Here is a 12,759-nt window from a genome sequence, read left to right on the forward strand (position 1 = left end):
GGAGCAGGGAGCCCGATGTGGGCTCAATCCCAGGACCCTGAGATCATGACCTGAGCCGAAGGCAGACGCTTAACGACTGAGCCACCCAAGCACCCCACATTTTATCAGCTTCTTATATTTTACTTTATTTGGTTGAAAATGATTTTCTTTTTCTTTTTTTTTTTTTAAGATTTTATTTATTTATTTGATAGAGAGAGAGATAGCAAGAGCAGGAACACAAACAGGGGGAGTGGGAGAGGGAGAAGCAGGCTTCCCGCCAAGCAGGGAGCCCAATGTGGGGCTCGATCCCAGGACCCTGGGATCATGAACTGAGCCGAAGGCAGACGCCTAACACCTGAGCCACCCAGGCGCCCCTGAAAATGATTTTCATAGTCACTGCTATTTTCTCTTAATAGAACTGTTTCTTGAATAGTCTGCATAAAATACAGTTCTAAGAACCCTAGTACAGTAAGTTACTCTTGATCTATTTGATCTTCCCAACTTAAGAGGGTTAAGATAATCTTTAGGGCAGTATTCAAAGACAGTGTTAGAAACATTCTGGTCAGAAAACATGTAGGTTTAGATGCCTCAGTACCCATGAGTGTTTGCTGAGGCTTAAGTCGTCCTGCAAGCTGACTATTGGGATTTGATGATTTTAAATATGGGAGACACTAGAGTTAGTGGTAATGTCTTAATTTTAGTGCAAAACTGTATTACTTATGAAGAATGTTTAAACTTTCTCCTCTTATGATGAACCATATAGACATAACTAACGTTAATGGGAACTAATGGAAGTCATCATGTTCTGAAAATCCATTAAATATGCATCATTCTAATGTTCAGGTTACTGTTGTTAAGGTCCTATTACTTTAAGAACGGGTTTGGCCTTGTAACTCTTTCTCCTGAACTGAGTGACCCAGAATCAGTTGTCCTTTGAGTCTTTCTCTGGTGGTGTAGTCTGTGCTCAGAGGGTCATAAAATAGATCCTGTATATTCTGGTAGGAGAGAACTGAGTTGGACTTGATTTCCTAATACTTTTGTTTTACTGCTAAAATAGCAGATAACCCTTTAGATCATTTCATGTTTTTCTTTTTTGTACCTTCCCCTCACCCTCAAGCTCAGGATCCTAGGTATCTAATTGCCTACTTAAATTCCCTTTTACCAAAGCCTAAGCATGTAAATGGTCTGAAGGCTAGGCAAAGGGAAGAATTGGGTAGAATGAAAGACTAGGCCAGTTCTCATTTATCTCTTGAGTTTTGTAAACTGAGAATGTGAATTTAATATTTTGCTTATTTTTAAATATATTTTATTACTATGAAAAACTAGCATGAGGCATTAGAATCTAGAATATCAGCTGCTTCATTTGGGACCTGGAGATAATACTTGAAGGCCTAATGCTCTCTCTAGGTCCCTTTCAGCATTAAGCTCCTAGATACTGTTACTTGGCTAGGTTGATGTACATATGCTTTGTGGCATGATTCATGCTGCCTTTTGTGATACTCTTGGGTAGTTAAAATAATAGGACCCAGGTGAGAGTGCTTCTAGGTGGATCCACTGTAGAACTGGATTTTAGATGCAGCCAGGGCTGATGCTCAGCTGGTGTACACTTGTGTGCTCCACAAGTGATTTACAGCCAGTGTTCCTTCATTTTGGGCGTGCATCCATTCCAATCTGGGTGGTGTCCATGCTGTAGCTGTAATCACATATTTTGAGATGTTATCATTGCTGTATGCAGAAATGAGAAAGACACCTCCTGAAATTTACTGTAATACATTTATGGTGCATTGATTTATTTGATGTATAGGAATCATCATGTTGATCTTGGAATTCTAAGTTCCCTGGCTGTAGGAAATGGAAATTTTTGTAGTGTGTCACCATTGCTAGCTTATCTGGTGTTGCGGATTTTCCCTGTTGCAGGACTGGGTGAAAGCTTTTTCTGCAGCAGTCATGTTGAAAACCTTGTGTTGACTTTCCTCGTGTTCTGAAATGGGAACATAAAAGTTTACTCCGCCACTTCGTCTTAAAATAGCAAAACATTGCTGTTTTCTGCAGATCTAGGACCTTGTTACAGAACTCTGCCAAAAAAAAAAAAAAGTGTTTACAGAAGAATGTGCTGTGATTAGAGAAGAATATGCTGGTGTGTAGATTTCAAACTCTCTGGACAATATGAATAACACTGTCTTTGTTTCTACAGTGGGAGCCAAGAAGAAAGGTTTGCTCCCGGGTGGAACAGGGATTATCCTCCTCCTCCCCTTAAGAGTCATGCTCAAGAGAGACACTCTGGCAACTTTCCTGGCAGAGATTCACTTCCCTTTGATTTCCAGGGGCATTCGGGGCCTCCCTTTGCAAATGTAGAGGAGCATTCTTTCAGCTATGGAGCTAGAGACGGACCACATGGTGACTATCGAGGAGGGGAGGGACCTGGACATGATTTCAGGGGGGGAGATTTTTCATCTTCTGATTTCCAGAGCAGAGATTCATCACAGTTGGACTTCAGGGGTAGGGACATACATTCTGGGGATTTTCGGGATAGAGAAGGACCACCTATGGACTATAGGGGTGGAGATGGTACTTCTATGGATTATAGAGGTAGGGAGACATCTCACATGAACTACAGAGACAGGGAAGTTCACACCGTTGATTTCAGAGGTAGGGATGCTCCTTCATCTGACTTCAGGGGCCGGGGCACTTATGATTTAGATTTTAGAGGCCGGGATGGATCCCACACAGATTTTAGGGGAAGAGATTTATCAGATTTGGATTTCAGGGCCAGAGATCAGTCCCGTTCTGACTTTAGGAATAGAGATGTGTCTGATTTGGACTTCAGGGACAAAGATGGAACACAGGTGGACTTTAGAGGCCGAGGTTCAGGTACTAGTGATCTAGACTTTAGGGACAGGGATACGCCACATTCAGATTTCAGAGGTAGACATCGGTCCAGGACTGATCAGGATTTTAGGAGCAGAGAGGTGGGACCTTGTATGGAGTTTAAAGATAGGGAGATGCCCTCTGTGGATCCAAATATTTTGGATTACATACAACCCTCTACACAAGATAAAGAACATTCTGGAATGAACGTGAACAAGAGAGAAGAATCCACACATGACCATACAACAGAAAGGCCTGCTTTTGGCATTCAGAAGGGAGAATTTGAACATTCAGAAACAAGAGAAGGAGAAAAACAAGATGTAGCCTTTGAACATGAGTCTGCATCGGACTTTCAAAACAGCCAAAGTCCACTTCAAGACCAAGACAAGTCACAGCTTTCTGGAGGTGAACAACAGAGTTCAGATGCTGGTGTGTTTAAAGAAGAAGGTGGTCTGGACTTTCTTGGCCGGGAAGACACTGATTACAGAAGCATGGAGTACCGTGATGTGGATCACAGGCTGCCGGGAAGCCAGATATTTGGCTATGGCCAGAGCAAGTCTTTTCCAGAGGGCAAAACTTCCCGAGACGCCCAACGGGACCTTCAGGTGTGTTAACAGAGTAGATTGCTTTTCTGTTTGTTGTTGAATCATAAGGCTTTTCTGAAGGATAAAGTGTAGAGTCCAGGATCCGTGGTCCTGGGTCTCTCCTTCTATAACCATTAAAAAACAAAATGGGGGCACCTGGCTGGCTCAGTCAGCAGAGCATGCGACTCTAGATCTCGGGGTTCTAAGTGTCAGCTCCATGTTGGGTGTAGAGATTACTTTTAAAAATAAAATCTTAAAAAAAAATGTATATTCAAGAATGGAATGTACATCTCTAGAGCAGTGGTTCTCAGCTCAGTTCATACTTTTGGTGTGTCTCTCTTCATTATTTTGTTTATGCTGTTGATTTAAATGCCTTGGGATAATTTAGTTAGAAAGTATGTCTTTGGGAGTTGGTTCTTTCAATTCTTGTTAGGCCTTGTGGCTATTAGGGTACATTTTTTTCTTTTTAAGTTTTTATTTATTTAAGTAATCTCTACACCCAGTGTGGGACTCGAATTCATGACCCCGAGATCAAGAGTCGCAGGCTCTTCTGACTGAGCCAGCCAGTAGGTGCATTTTCTGAAACTCGTTTAGGATATACAGAATACCTAGGAGTCTTTCCCTAGTCATGCGGAGGTGATGTTAATGTTTCAAGTATCTTCTTACAGGTAACTTAATTGACTTAAATGTTGAATTTCAATATATATAATATATACTCTATTGTATATATAATTTAAGTGAGAATAATTAAGTTTGCAGTTGGTTAATGCAAATATTATCTTTTGAAATAGGTTTTCCTCATCTCTACCCAGGTTTCTGTTATTTTGGACAGTAATCTTAAGACATGTTAACCAAGTAATGAATTTTGAGAATGTTAGAGGTGATTGACTATATAATTTATTGTTCAGATCAGGACACTTTAAAGAGTAAAAGAGGATGTTGGAGTTGAGGCTTCTATGAATATGGAGAATGCAGAATTCTCTGAATTGTACTGTTGTATGGTCAGATGACACCTTTTGATTTTGTTCTGAAATTTATTTATAGTTGACATCTTTGATGAATGGCACCTGATTAAATTTTTTTTTCTATTTTCTCATTCAGGAAAAGAAAATTATACATTTATTTTATGTGAAAAATATTTTTGAGAATATGTTAGGTTTTTTTTCCTGATTATAAGTCCTATTCAGTACTGTTTCTCTTAATGTTCTGCTTTACTATTTCAAGACTCTTCAATGAGCCTTGATTATATAGCACACTTTCATGCTAATGATTGGAAATCAAATTTTGGAACTCAGAAAAATAGAGAATTATAATTTTTTATATCTTAATATGATGCAAATGATTTTGATATTTGATCCTGAGAACCTGTATTTCACCTTCACTTTCATCTGCACACTAACATATTTTTATTTCTGAAATAATCTTTTATTCTGGATTCAAGGATCAAGATTATAGGACTGGTCCAAATGAGGAAAAACCAAGCAAGCTTATTCGATTAAGTGGGGTGCCTGAAAATGCCACAAAAGAAGAGGTAAGGCTCTTGTTTCTTTTTCTTTTTCCTTTTTTTGTCCATTAAAAAAATTATTTTTACTTTTTATTTTGAGAAATTAATAGAGTCATAGGAACGTGCAAGGAAATATACAGGGACATATTGGGTGTCCTTCCTGCAATGTTAACATCTTGTATTACTATAGTACAATAGCTAAACCAGCAAATTGGTTTTGGTACAATCCACAGAACTTACTTAGATTTCAGCAGTTACACATTCACTCACTGACATGAGGTTTATGATTGCTGTTCTCAGACCTGATAATCATCTTTTAGGGCATACTCCAAAAGGGAGGATTGGATTACATACATAAAGATGCAGTTTATTTACAGTAGTAAAACCTGGGAGCTGCATAACTCTTCAGTGTTAAAGGACTGGCTGAGTAAATTATGGCTGAACTTAATAGGAGAATCTGGTCAGGCTATTATAATCGGAAGAACAAACTGTGCTTACTCTGTGCCAGGCATTATGTGATGCTTACAAGCATTAGTTCATTAATTATCACAGTATCCTATGAATAGGTGTTCTTTATTTATTCCCTCCAAATACAAAGCACTAACCATGATATAGCAGTGATATAGCAGTGATAGTCACTGCCTCCATGGATAATAAAAAGGTAAACAAAGAAACAATTTCAGGCAGTGATAAATGCTCTAAAGGAAACCAAAGTAAAGGTGTTGAGCATAACTGGGGTAGGGGCTATTTTCAATTGGTTAGTGAGGGGAAGGCATCACTAAGGAAATGACATTTGAGCCCAGGCCTGAATGCTGCGGGAGAACAGTCCATCTGAAGATGAGGAAAAGAACTGACCAGGCTGAGCGAGTTAAGTGCCATGGCCCTGGACTGGCATGAGCCCAGGGCATCATCTTTTTTTTTTTTTTTTAAATATTTTATTTATTTATTTGACAGAGAGAGAGATAGCGAGAGCAGTAACACAAGCAGGGGGAATGGGAGAGGGAGAAGCAGGCTTCTCGCCGAGCAGGGAGCCCGATGTGGGACTCGATCCCAGGACCCCGGGATCATGACCTGAGCGGAAGGCAGACGCTTAACGACTGAGCCACCCAGGTGCCCCCAGGGCATCATCTTAAGTTTAATGGATGAGAAACTGAGTACTGAAAACACTCAAGAGAGGCTTGGAATGTAGGCAGTCTGATTTCAGAGCTTGGGTTCTTGATGGTTATGTTCTTCTGCCTTTTTTATATACGTAGGAATTTTTGAATAATTATTTTCTACTCATTAACAGTTTTGAATGCCTAGAGTGTATATGGGTTAATTTTGCCTTGATAAAGTAATGATAGCTTTAAATTACGTAGAATAAAAACCAGTAGGGAAAATTAAATATTCAGTATTTGGTAATGATTTGCATCATTCGTGTATACACCATGTGCTTGCAGATTCTTAATGCCTTTCGGACTCCTGATGGCATGCCTGTAAAGGACTTGGAGTTAAAGGAGTATAACACAGGTGAGTTTCTGGACGTGAATATGGCCTTGGGTTAGGAAGGGTCTTTGTCAGATTTCTGCATCATGTGCTACTTAAAGTTTTTTTTAAGAAACCACAGTTAAGATTTCCAGAAGCCTCCTGTTGATGCCTTCAAATAACAGCCAACTTTAGTCTTAGCTGGGTTCTTTGTGGCTGTTTGTCCACACTTGGGCGATGAGGATGCATGTTCCAGTTCTTCTGGGTGCCTATGAAATACAAAGTGAGTGTTGCAGCATTTAAGATATAAAGTTAGTGTTGTAGCATTTATCCCTGAATATATTTTATATAATCATTAAACTTGCTATATATGTTCTTCATCGTGGTGGAGTGTTTATGTTTGAGCCTATTAGGATTTAATAAACTTACTATGTTTAAAAATTTACATTTCATTGCTTCAGCGTGAAATTTACAAATTGTGCAAATTAGTGGTTTCTTGAATTTTCAGTCTTGCTCTGAGAATGAAGCCCTGCAACAGCTGTTTTGTTGAAACCCATGAATAGATCCAGAGGAGCTTTCTCTTTGACCTCGCTCTGTGGTCTGAACTGCAGATTAAACTTTTCATAATATCGTCTCAGTGTTTTAGTGTATCATGTTCAGTCAGTTCCTTCAAATCTTACTACGAAAAAAGTGGAAGTGAAATGCTAGGCACTCAAGATATTGACTGATACTTTAGTTTACATAATATGAAGTGGTTTAAAAATGAAGGTAATCTTTAAGTGATCTCTTTTGCAGAATTTTAAATTGAAGAAAGTAGATAATCTGTTCACAGAACTTAGAATTTTAGTAATCCAAAGTAAAGAACTTTTCAAATAAGAGTATGCTATATTTTTGAGGATATAGTTTACTTCTAAATAGTTTACCATGGGATAAATTTCTTTGTGTTAACTAGATAACTGCTGCTTCAGTTTGGTTCTGCAGAGGGAAACTATCCATAGAGATAAATTTTTGTGCTTGAAATAATTTGGTATTTTTGTCAAGTCCAGAAATATTTTTTTCTGTAATTTGAGAATAAACTCAGAAACATTATTTTTCAGAAAGCTATTTTTTTTTTTAAAAGCATCAATTCTGAATTTGTGGAAACACAAGAGTAGTTATGTTGTTCTTAGACATTCGTGTCTTTTTTTTTTGTTTTGCATGTCTTGTACATGCTTTCTAGATTTACTGTTATCTTTAGGAACTAAAATAGAATTTATAGGCTGCAGTTACTTTTTAACTGACGGCAGTAACCTCAACTTTGGTCTTGTTTCATGAACTGTGTTTTTATTAAATATTAGTATATTAAGGAAAGTAGAGATGTTTTGATGTTCAAATAGCAACTTAAACTCTTCATTTCTTTAGTACTCATTGACTTTCTATTGTCAGATTTATTAGCAGAGCAATACTTAATGTATAAGGTCCATAGAAGAAGTTCTTAAATTTACTTGCTCTAGTAGCTATTAGAAACATAATTGGCAGACCAAAGACATTGATACTCACGTGAAATCATCAAGACAGTCGTTAAAAAAAAAAAAAAAATCACCTTTCAGGAGATATAATCTTTCCTTGGCATTTTATTATATGAAGTGACAGTGCATTAAATATGTATACATGGTTCTTTTTTTAATGAGAGAATTGGATTACCAGTCCCATCTTACCCGTCTCTTCATGGCAAATAGAATGAACTTTTGAAGATATCCGTCAGATCATGTTACTGCCATGCCTAAAATCCTCTAATGGTCTTCCATCTCATTTGGAAGAAATTCGCAATTCTTTGTTCTGACTTACGGAATCCTGCATGACCTGGCCCTTGGCTATTTGACCTCATCCCGTACTGCTCTCCACCTTTCTTATATGCTCTAGCCACACTGAGCCTTTCTGTAGGCTTAACCAATACAGACTTCTTTCTCTCTCAAGGCCCTTGCACTGTTCTTCCCTCTGATCCTCACTTGTCTTCTGGGATTTAGTTCTTGGCTTCAGTTTCACCTCTCAAGGCCTTACCTTACCATCCAATCCAAAATCACTCCTTGATTGTTTTTCATCATATCCTGGTTTGTTGTCATAGGATCGATCATTTTGATATTTTCTCAGTGGTTTTGTGTCTTATTCCTCCCAGAGAGTTAGATCCATGACAGTGGGAGCCTTGTCTATCTTGTTCCCTCCTGCTACCCCCATGCTTACCACTCTCCCTGGCACTGCTGGGTTCCCAGTATGCATGGAACGAGTAAGTGTCTGTGATGTGTATGGAGAGCAGCTGCGTTCTCCTCTCAGGTGAGGAACATTAAAGGGTCATTTAGGTTTCAGAGCAGTGCAGCCTTACATCTGCTGAAGAATACGCCTTGGAGCAATCAGATATTTTAAGAATGTTTTTAACATTTGCTTGTTAAAAGACTCTATGTGTATTTTAGTGGAAGAGGTGACTTTTATAAATGGCAGTCTGTTTCCTTAGGCTTGTGATAACCTGCAGAGACCATGCAGGATGGGCATTGCTCATAAGAAGGGGATTGTAGGGCAGAGTTTTAGTTGGTGTAATGGGGAGCCAGTCTGTAATGGAGAGAAAAGATTAATGCCTGTTCATTGACTCTAGTAATTTACATTGATTTAATTTTTGTTTCACTTAGAGCTGTGTGAGTACAGGGCCACAACTTTTATCCAAAATCTGTGGGGTCAAATAAGTTTATGACTTTTTCTGAATACAGAAAGGTAATGCGGTACCTAGATCATATATGAATTATATCCCCCAGTGGGATGTATATCAGTCATAATAATACTTCTGCAGCAAAATATATGAATATTCTCACTAAGAGGACTAAATAAAGACTGTAAAGAGACTCAGTATACTACAGGTCAGGATTTGTCTCCAAATGACTTCAGATGATTTGAAAATTTACCAAACAATTTACTATTTAAGGGATTTTGGAATCGCAGAAAAGGAATTATGAATCTACATATGTTGTATATATTTGAGTTTTCTTTTGCCATTTGCAAATATATTATAACCCCATTAATTGTAAATTCCTTGAGTAAAATGATTACATTCCTGGGAGAAGTATCAAGAGTGAAATGTCTTTTGGTGACCAAATGAACAAACTTTGGTATGTACATACAATGGAATACTACTCAGCAATAAAAACAACGAAACTACACATGTACGTAACAACATGGAGGAATCTCAGGTATTATGCTGAGTAAAAGAAACCAGACTGAAAAGGCTACACATTACCATAAAAAGGAATGCAATACTGGTACATGCTTATAACTTGGATGAATCTTGAAAACATTGTGCTGAGTGAAAGAAGCCAGGCACAAAAGAGCACATATTGTATGATCCCATTTATATAAGATATCCAGAATAGGCATCTCCATAGAAGAAGAAAGCAGATTGGGTAGCTTGGTTGTTGCCGGGGCTGGAGAACGGGGAAATGGGGAGTAACTGCTTAATGGGTATAAGGTTTCCTTTTTGGGGTGATAAAAATATTCTGGAACCAGATAGTGGGGATGGTTGCATAACATTGTGAATGTATTTAAATGCCACTGAATTGCACACTTTAAAATGGTTAAATGGTGTATTTTATGTTATGTGTATTTGATCATAATTTTTAAAAGAACTACAGACTATATGATTCCATTTCTGTGACGTTCTGGAAAAAGCAAAATGATAGGAATAGAAAATAGTTGTTGCCAGGGTGTTGGGGAAGGAGTCGACTGTAAAGTGGAAGCATGAGGGAATTTTGGGCACAATGGAACTATTCTCTGTATGGATTGTGATAGTGGTGTATCGATGTTAAATTCACTGAAATTGGTAACTACTGTGTTTATATAAGAGAACATGCTTATTAGGAAATACAACTGAGGTTTTTACGGGTGGAGGACCATGGTGCATGCTTTTTTTCTCTCATGTGATTTAGGGAAAAATATTTGATGTATATAGACAGGGGAGGAAGAGAGTAATGATACAATAGATATGACAAAATATATCAGTAGCTGAATCTGGGTAACAGGTCCATGCGTGTGTTCTTTGTGCTATTATTCTTGCAACTTTTTGTAACTTGGAAATGATTTTCAATAAAAAGTTGAAAAACTGACAGTACAACTGATGTATTTTATTGTTAAGTGATCAGAATTCTTGCAAGATAAAAACTACAATGAACAGCTTCTGTGAACAATAGAACAGTGGTTCTCAGAGTGGGTTCTGGACCAGCAGTGTCAGCACTACCTCAGACCTTGTTAGAAATATAAATTCTTGGGATGCCTGGGTGGCTCAGTCGGTTAAGCCTTGGCCTTCAGCTTGGGTCATGATCCCAGGGTCCTGGGATCGAGTACCACATCGGGCTCCTTGCTCAGTGGGGAGCCTGCTTCTCCCTCTGCCTACTGCTTCCCCTGCTGTGCTCTCTCCCCCCATTCCCCGACAAAAAAAAAAAAAAAAAAGAAAGAAAGAAAAAGGAAAAAAAGAAATACAAATTCTCAGGCCTCACTTTAGACCTACCAGATCGTAAACTCTGGGGGCAAAGCCCAGCCTTCTTTGCTTTAACAAGTCGTCCACGTGATTTTGATGTGCCCTGAATTGTGAGAACCACTGCATTAGATTAATTATATTCTTTATTCTAGAACTTTTTGGCACAGTTTAAAAGAGACTTAGCAAGCAGGTGGACATTCTTTAAGTCAAAAAGGCTAATGCTTATGTGCTTTAGGAGCCCATGGCAAACACCTGCCTTGCCTACCTGATACCAGTTCTGCTGTACTGAGCTGGGGCAGGAGCTAGAGTAGGGTTGATGCTATTTTATGCCCTTAGTTGTACTTTCTGTTTATGTAGCATATTTCCTCCAGAGATCTTGGAATGGTGGTAGATGTTCTCATTCTCAAAGTGTTTCTGTAACTTTAATACCATTTTTTAAAAGATTTTATTTATTTGAGAGAGAGCACGAGCCCCGAAGCAGGGGGAGGGAGAGACAGAGGGAGAAGCAGACTCCCCATTGAGCAGGGAGCCTGACGTGGGGCTTGATCCCAGGACCCTGGGATCACCACCCGAGCTAAAGGCAGAGCCCAACCGACTAAGCCACCCAGGTATCCCAAAGTGTATCTGTAACTTATGAATACAGACAGAATTGTTCTTGGTTTTTAGATGGATTTACATGCTATCCAGTATACAAGCTTGCTATGATGCTTTTTCCAAAGGAATTTGTATTATTTAAGCAAAAATAATACAGTTTCTGGATTATGTTTCCTAAAAGTCTCAAACATAGAAAGTAATTCTCCATAGTGACTGAAGTGTTACAGAATTATTACAGAACTGTTTTATTAATTAGCATAGCAAAGTTAGAAGGCTAATGGAGGTGGTGTTAGGAAGAAGGAGTATCTTGCATTGAGTCTGGCAGCGTTCATATAATGAATGGGCACTTTTTCTGTGGCCCTGGGTAACAGGCTTATATCATATCATATCCTTTCATTTTTCACAGTTGAAATGGTTTTTACCACCATGTTGATAAAATAGAAGTTTTAAGAAAAGAAGAAAAACCCAGAGAGAATCTGTCACTTTAGGGGCAGAAATCCATTGTGAAATGGATTGACACTGATGATACAAGATGTGTAGTTTAGGGCGCCTGGGTGGCTCAGATGGTTAAGCGTCTGCCTTCGGCTCAGGTCATGATCCCAGGGTCCTGGGATCGAGTCCTGCATCGGGCTTCCCGCTCCTTGGGAGCCTGCTTCTCCCTCTGTTTCTGTCTCTCATGAATAAATAAATAAAATCTTTAAAAAAAAAAAAAAAGATGTGTAGTTTATGGTATTCCAAATGGAGTAGCTGAAGACACAATAGCTTAACCTCATTTAGAAAAAATAGAGTTGGAAAAATGCAAATACACATTTTTTTGCAGTATTTTTGGCATTTATAGAATAGACAGATATTTTTAGGTCTTAGGGGAAAACTGACCATAGGCTAATCAGAAAGTATCACATTTACTTGTCACATTTCTAAAACTGCAGGTGTTTTCATCCAGGAGTCTTACTAGGTTTGGTACCACATTTAGGGAGGATGTTTACAGGGGAGCCTTAAGCAAAGATGAAAAAGCTTTGAAAATAAGAATGTCTTGGGGCACCTGGGTGGCTCAGTCGATTAAGCATCTGTAACTCTCGGGGCGCCTGGGTGGCTCAGTTGGTTAAGCGACTGCCTTCGGCTCAGGTCATGATCCTGGAGTCCCGGGATCGAGTCCCGCATCGGGCTCCCTGCTCGGCGGGGAGTCTGCTTCTCCCTCTGACCCTCCTCCCTCTCATGCTCTCTGTCTCTCATTCTCTCTGTCTCAAATAAATAAATAAAATCTTTAAAAA

General features: G+C 38.8%; 1 protein-coding gene across 5 annotated transcripts in view; it reads left to right on the top strand.

Moving 5' to 3' along the window:
* Positions 1 to 254: 254 nt before the first annotated feature.
* Positions 255 to 12,759, top strand: part of RBM6 (RNA binding motif protein 6) — a 78,797-nt gene continuing 66,292 nt past the window's right edge. Inside the window, exons 1-3 of one of the 5 annotated variants that reach the window (XM_081818026.1) lie at positions 255 to 3,452; positions 4,873 to 4,962; positions 6,375 to 6,444. In XM_081818026.1, the coding sequence (XP_081674152.1) occupies positions 2,526 to 3,452; positions 4,873 to 4,962; positions 6,375 to 6,444 (1,087 nt within the window). In that variant the 5' untranslated portion in view covers positions 255 to 2,525. Of the gene's footprint in view, positions 3,453 to 4,872; positions 4,963 to 6,374; positions 6,445 to 12,759 lie in introns of those variants that run through there. The other 4 variants (XM_081818030.1, XM_081818020.1, XM_081818039.1 and 1 more) reach the window with 4 other exon arrangements.

The sequence above is a fragment of the Leptonychotes weddellii genome, chromosome 1 (assembly GCF_054177405.1).
Source record: "Leptonychotes weddellii isolate Sample4059 chromosome 1, ASM5417740v2, whole genome shotgun sequence".
Classification (NCBI taxonomy): Eukaryota; Metazoa; Chordata; class Mammalia; order Carnivora; family Phocidae; genus Leptonychotes; species Leptonychotes weddellii.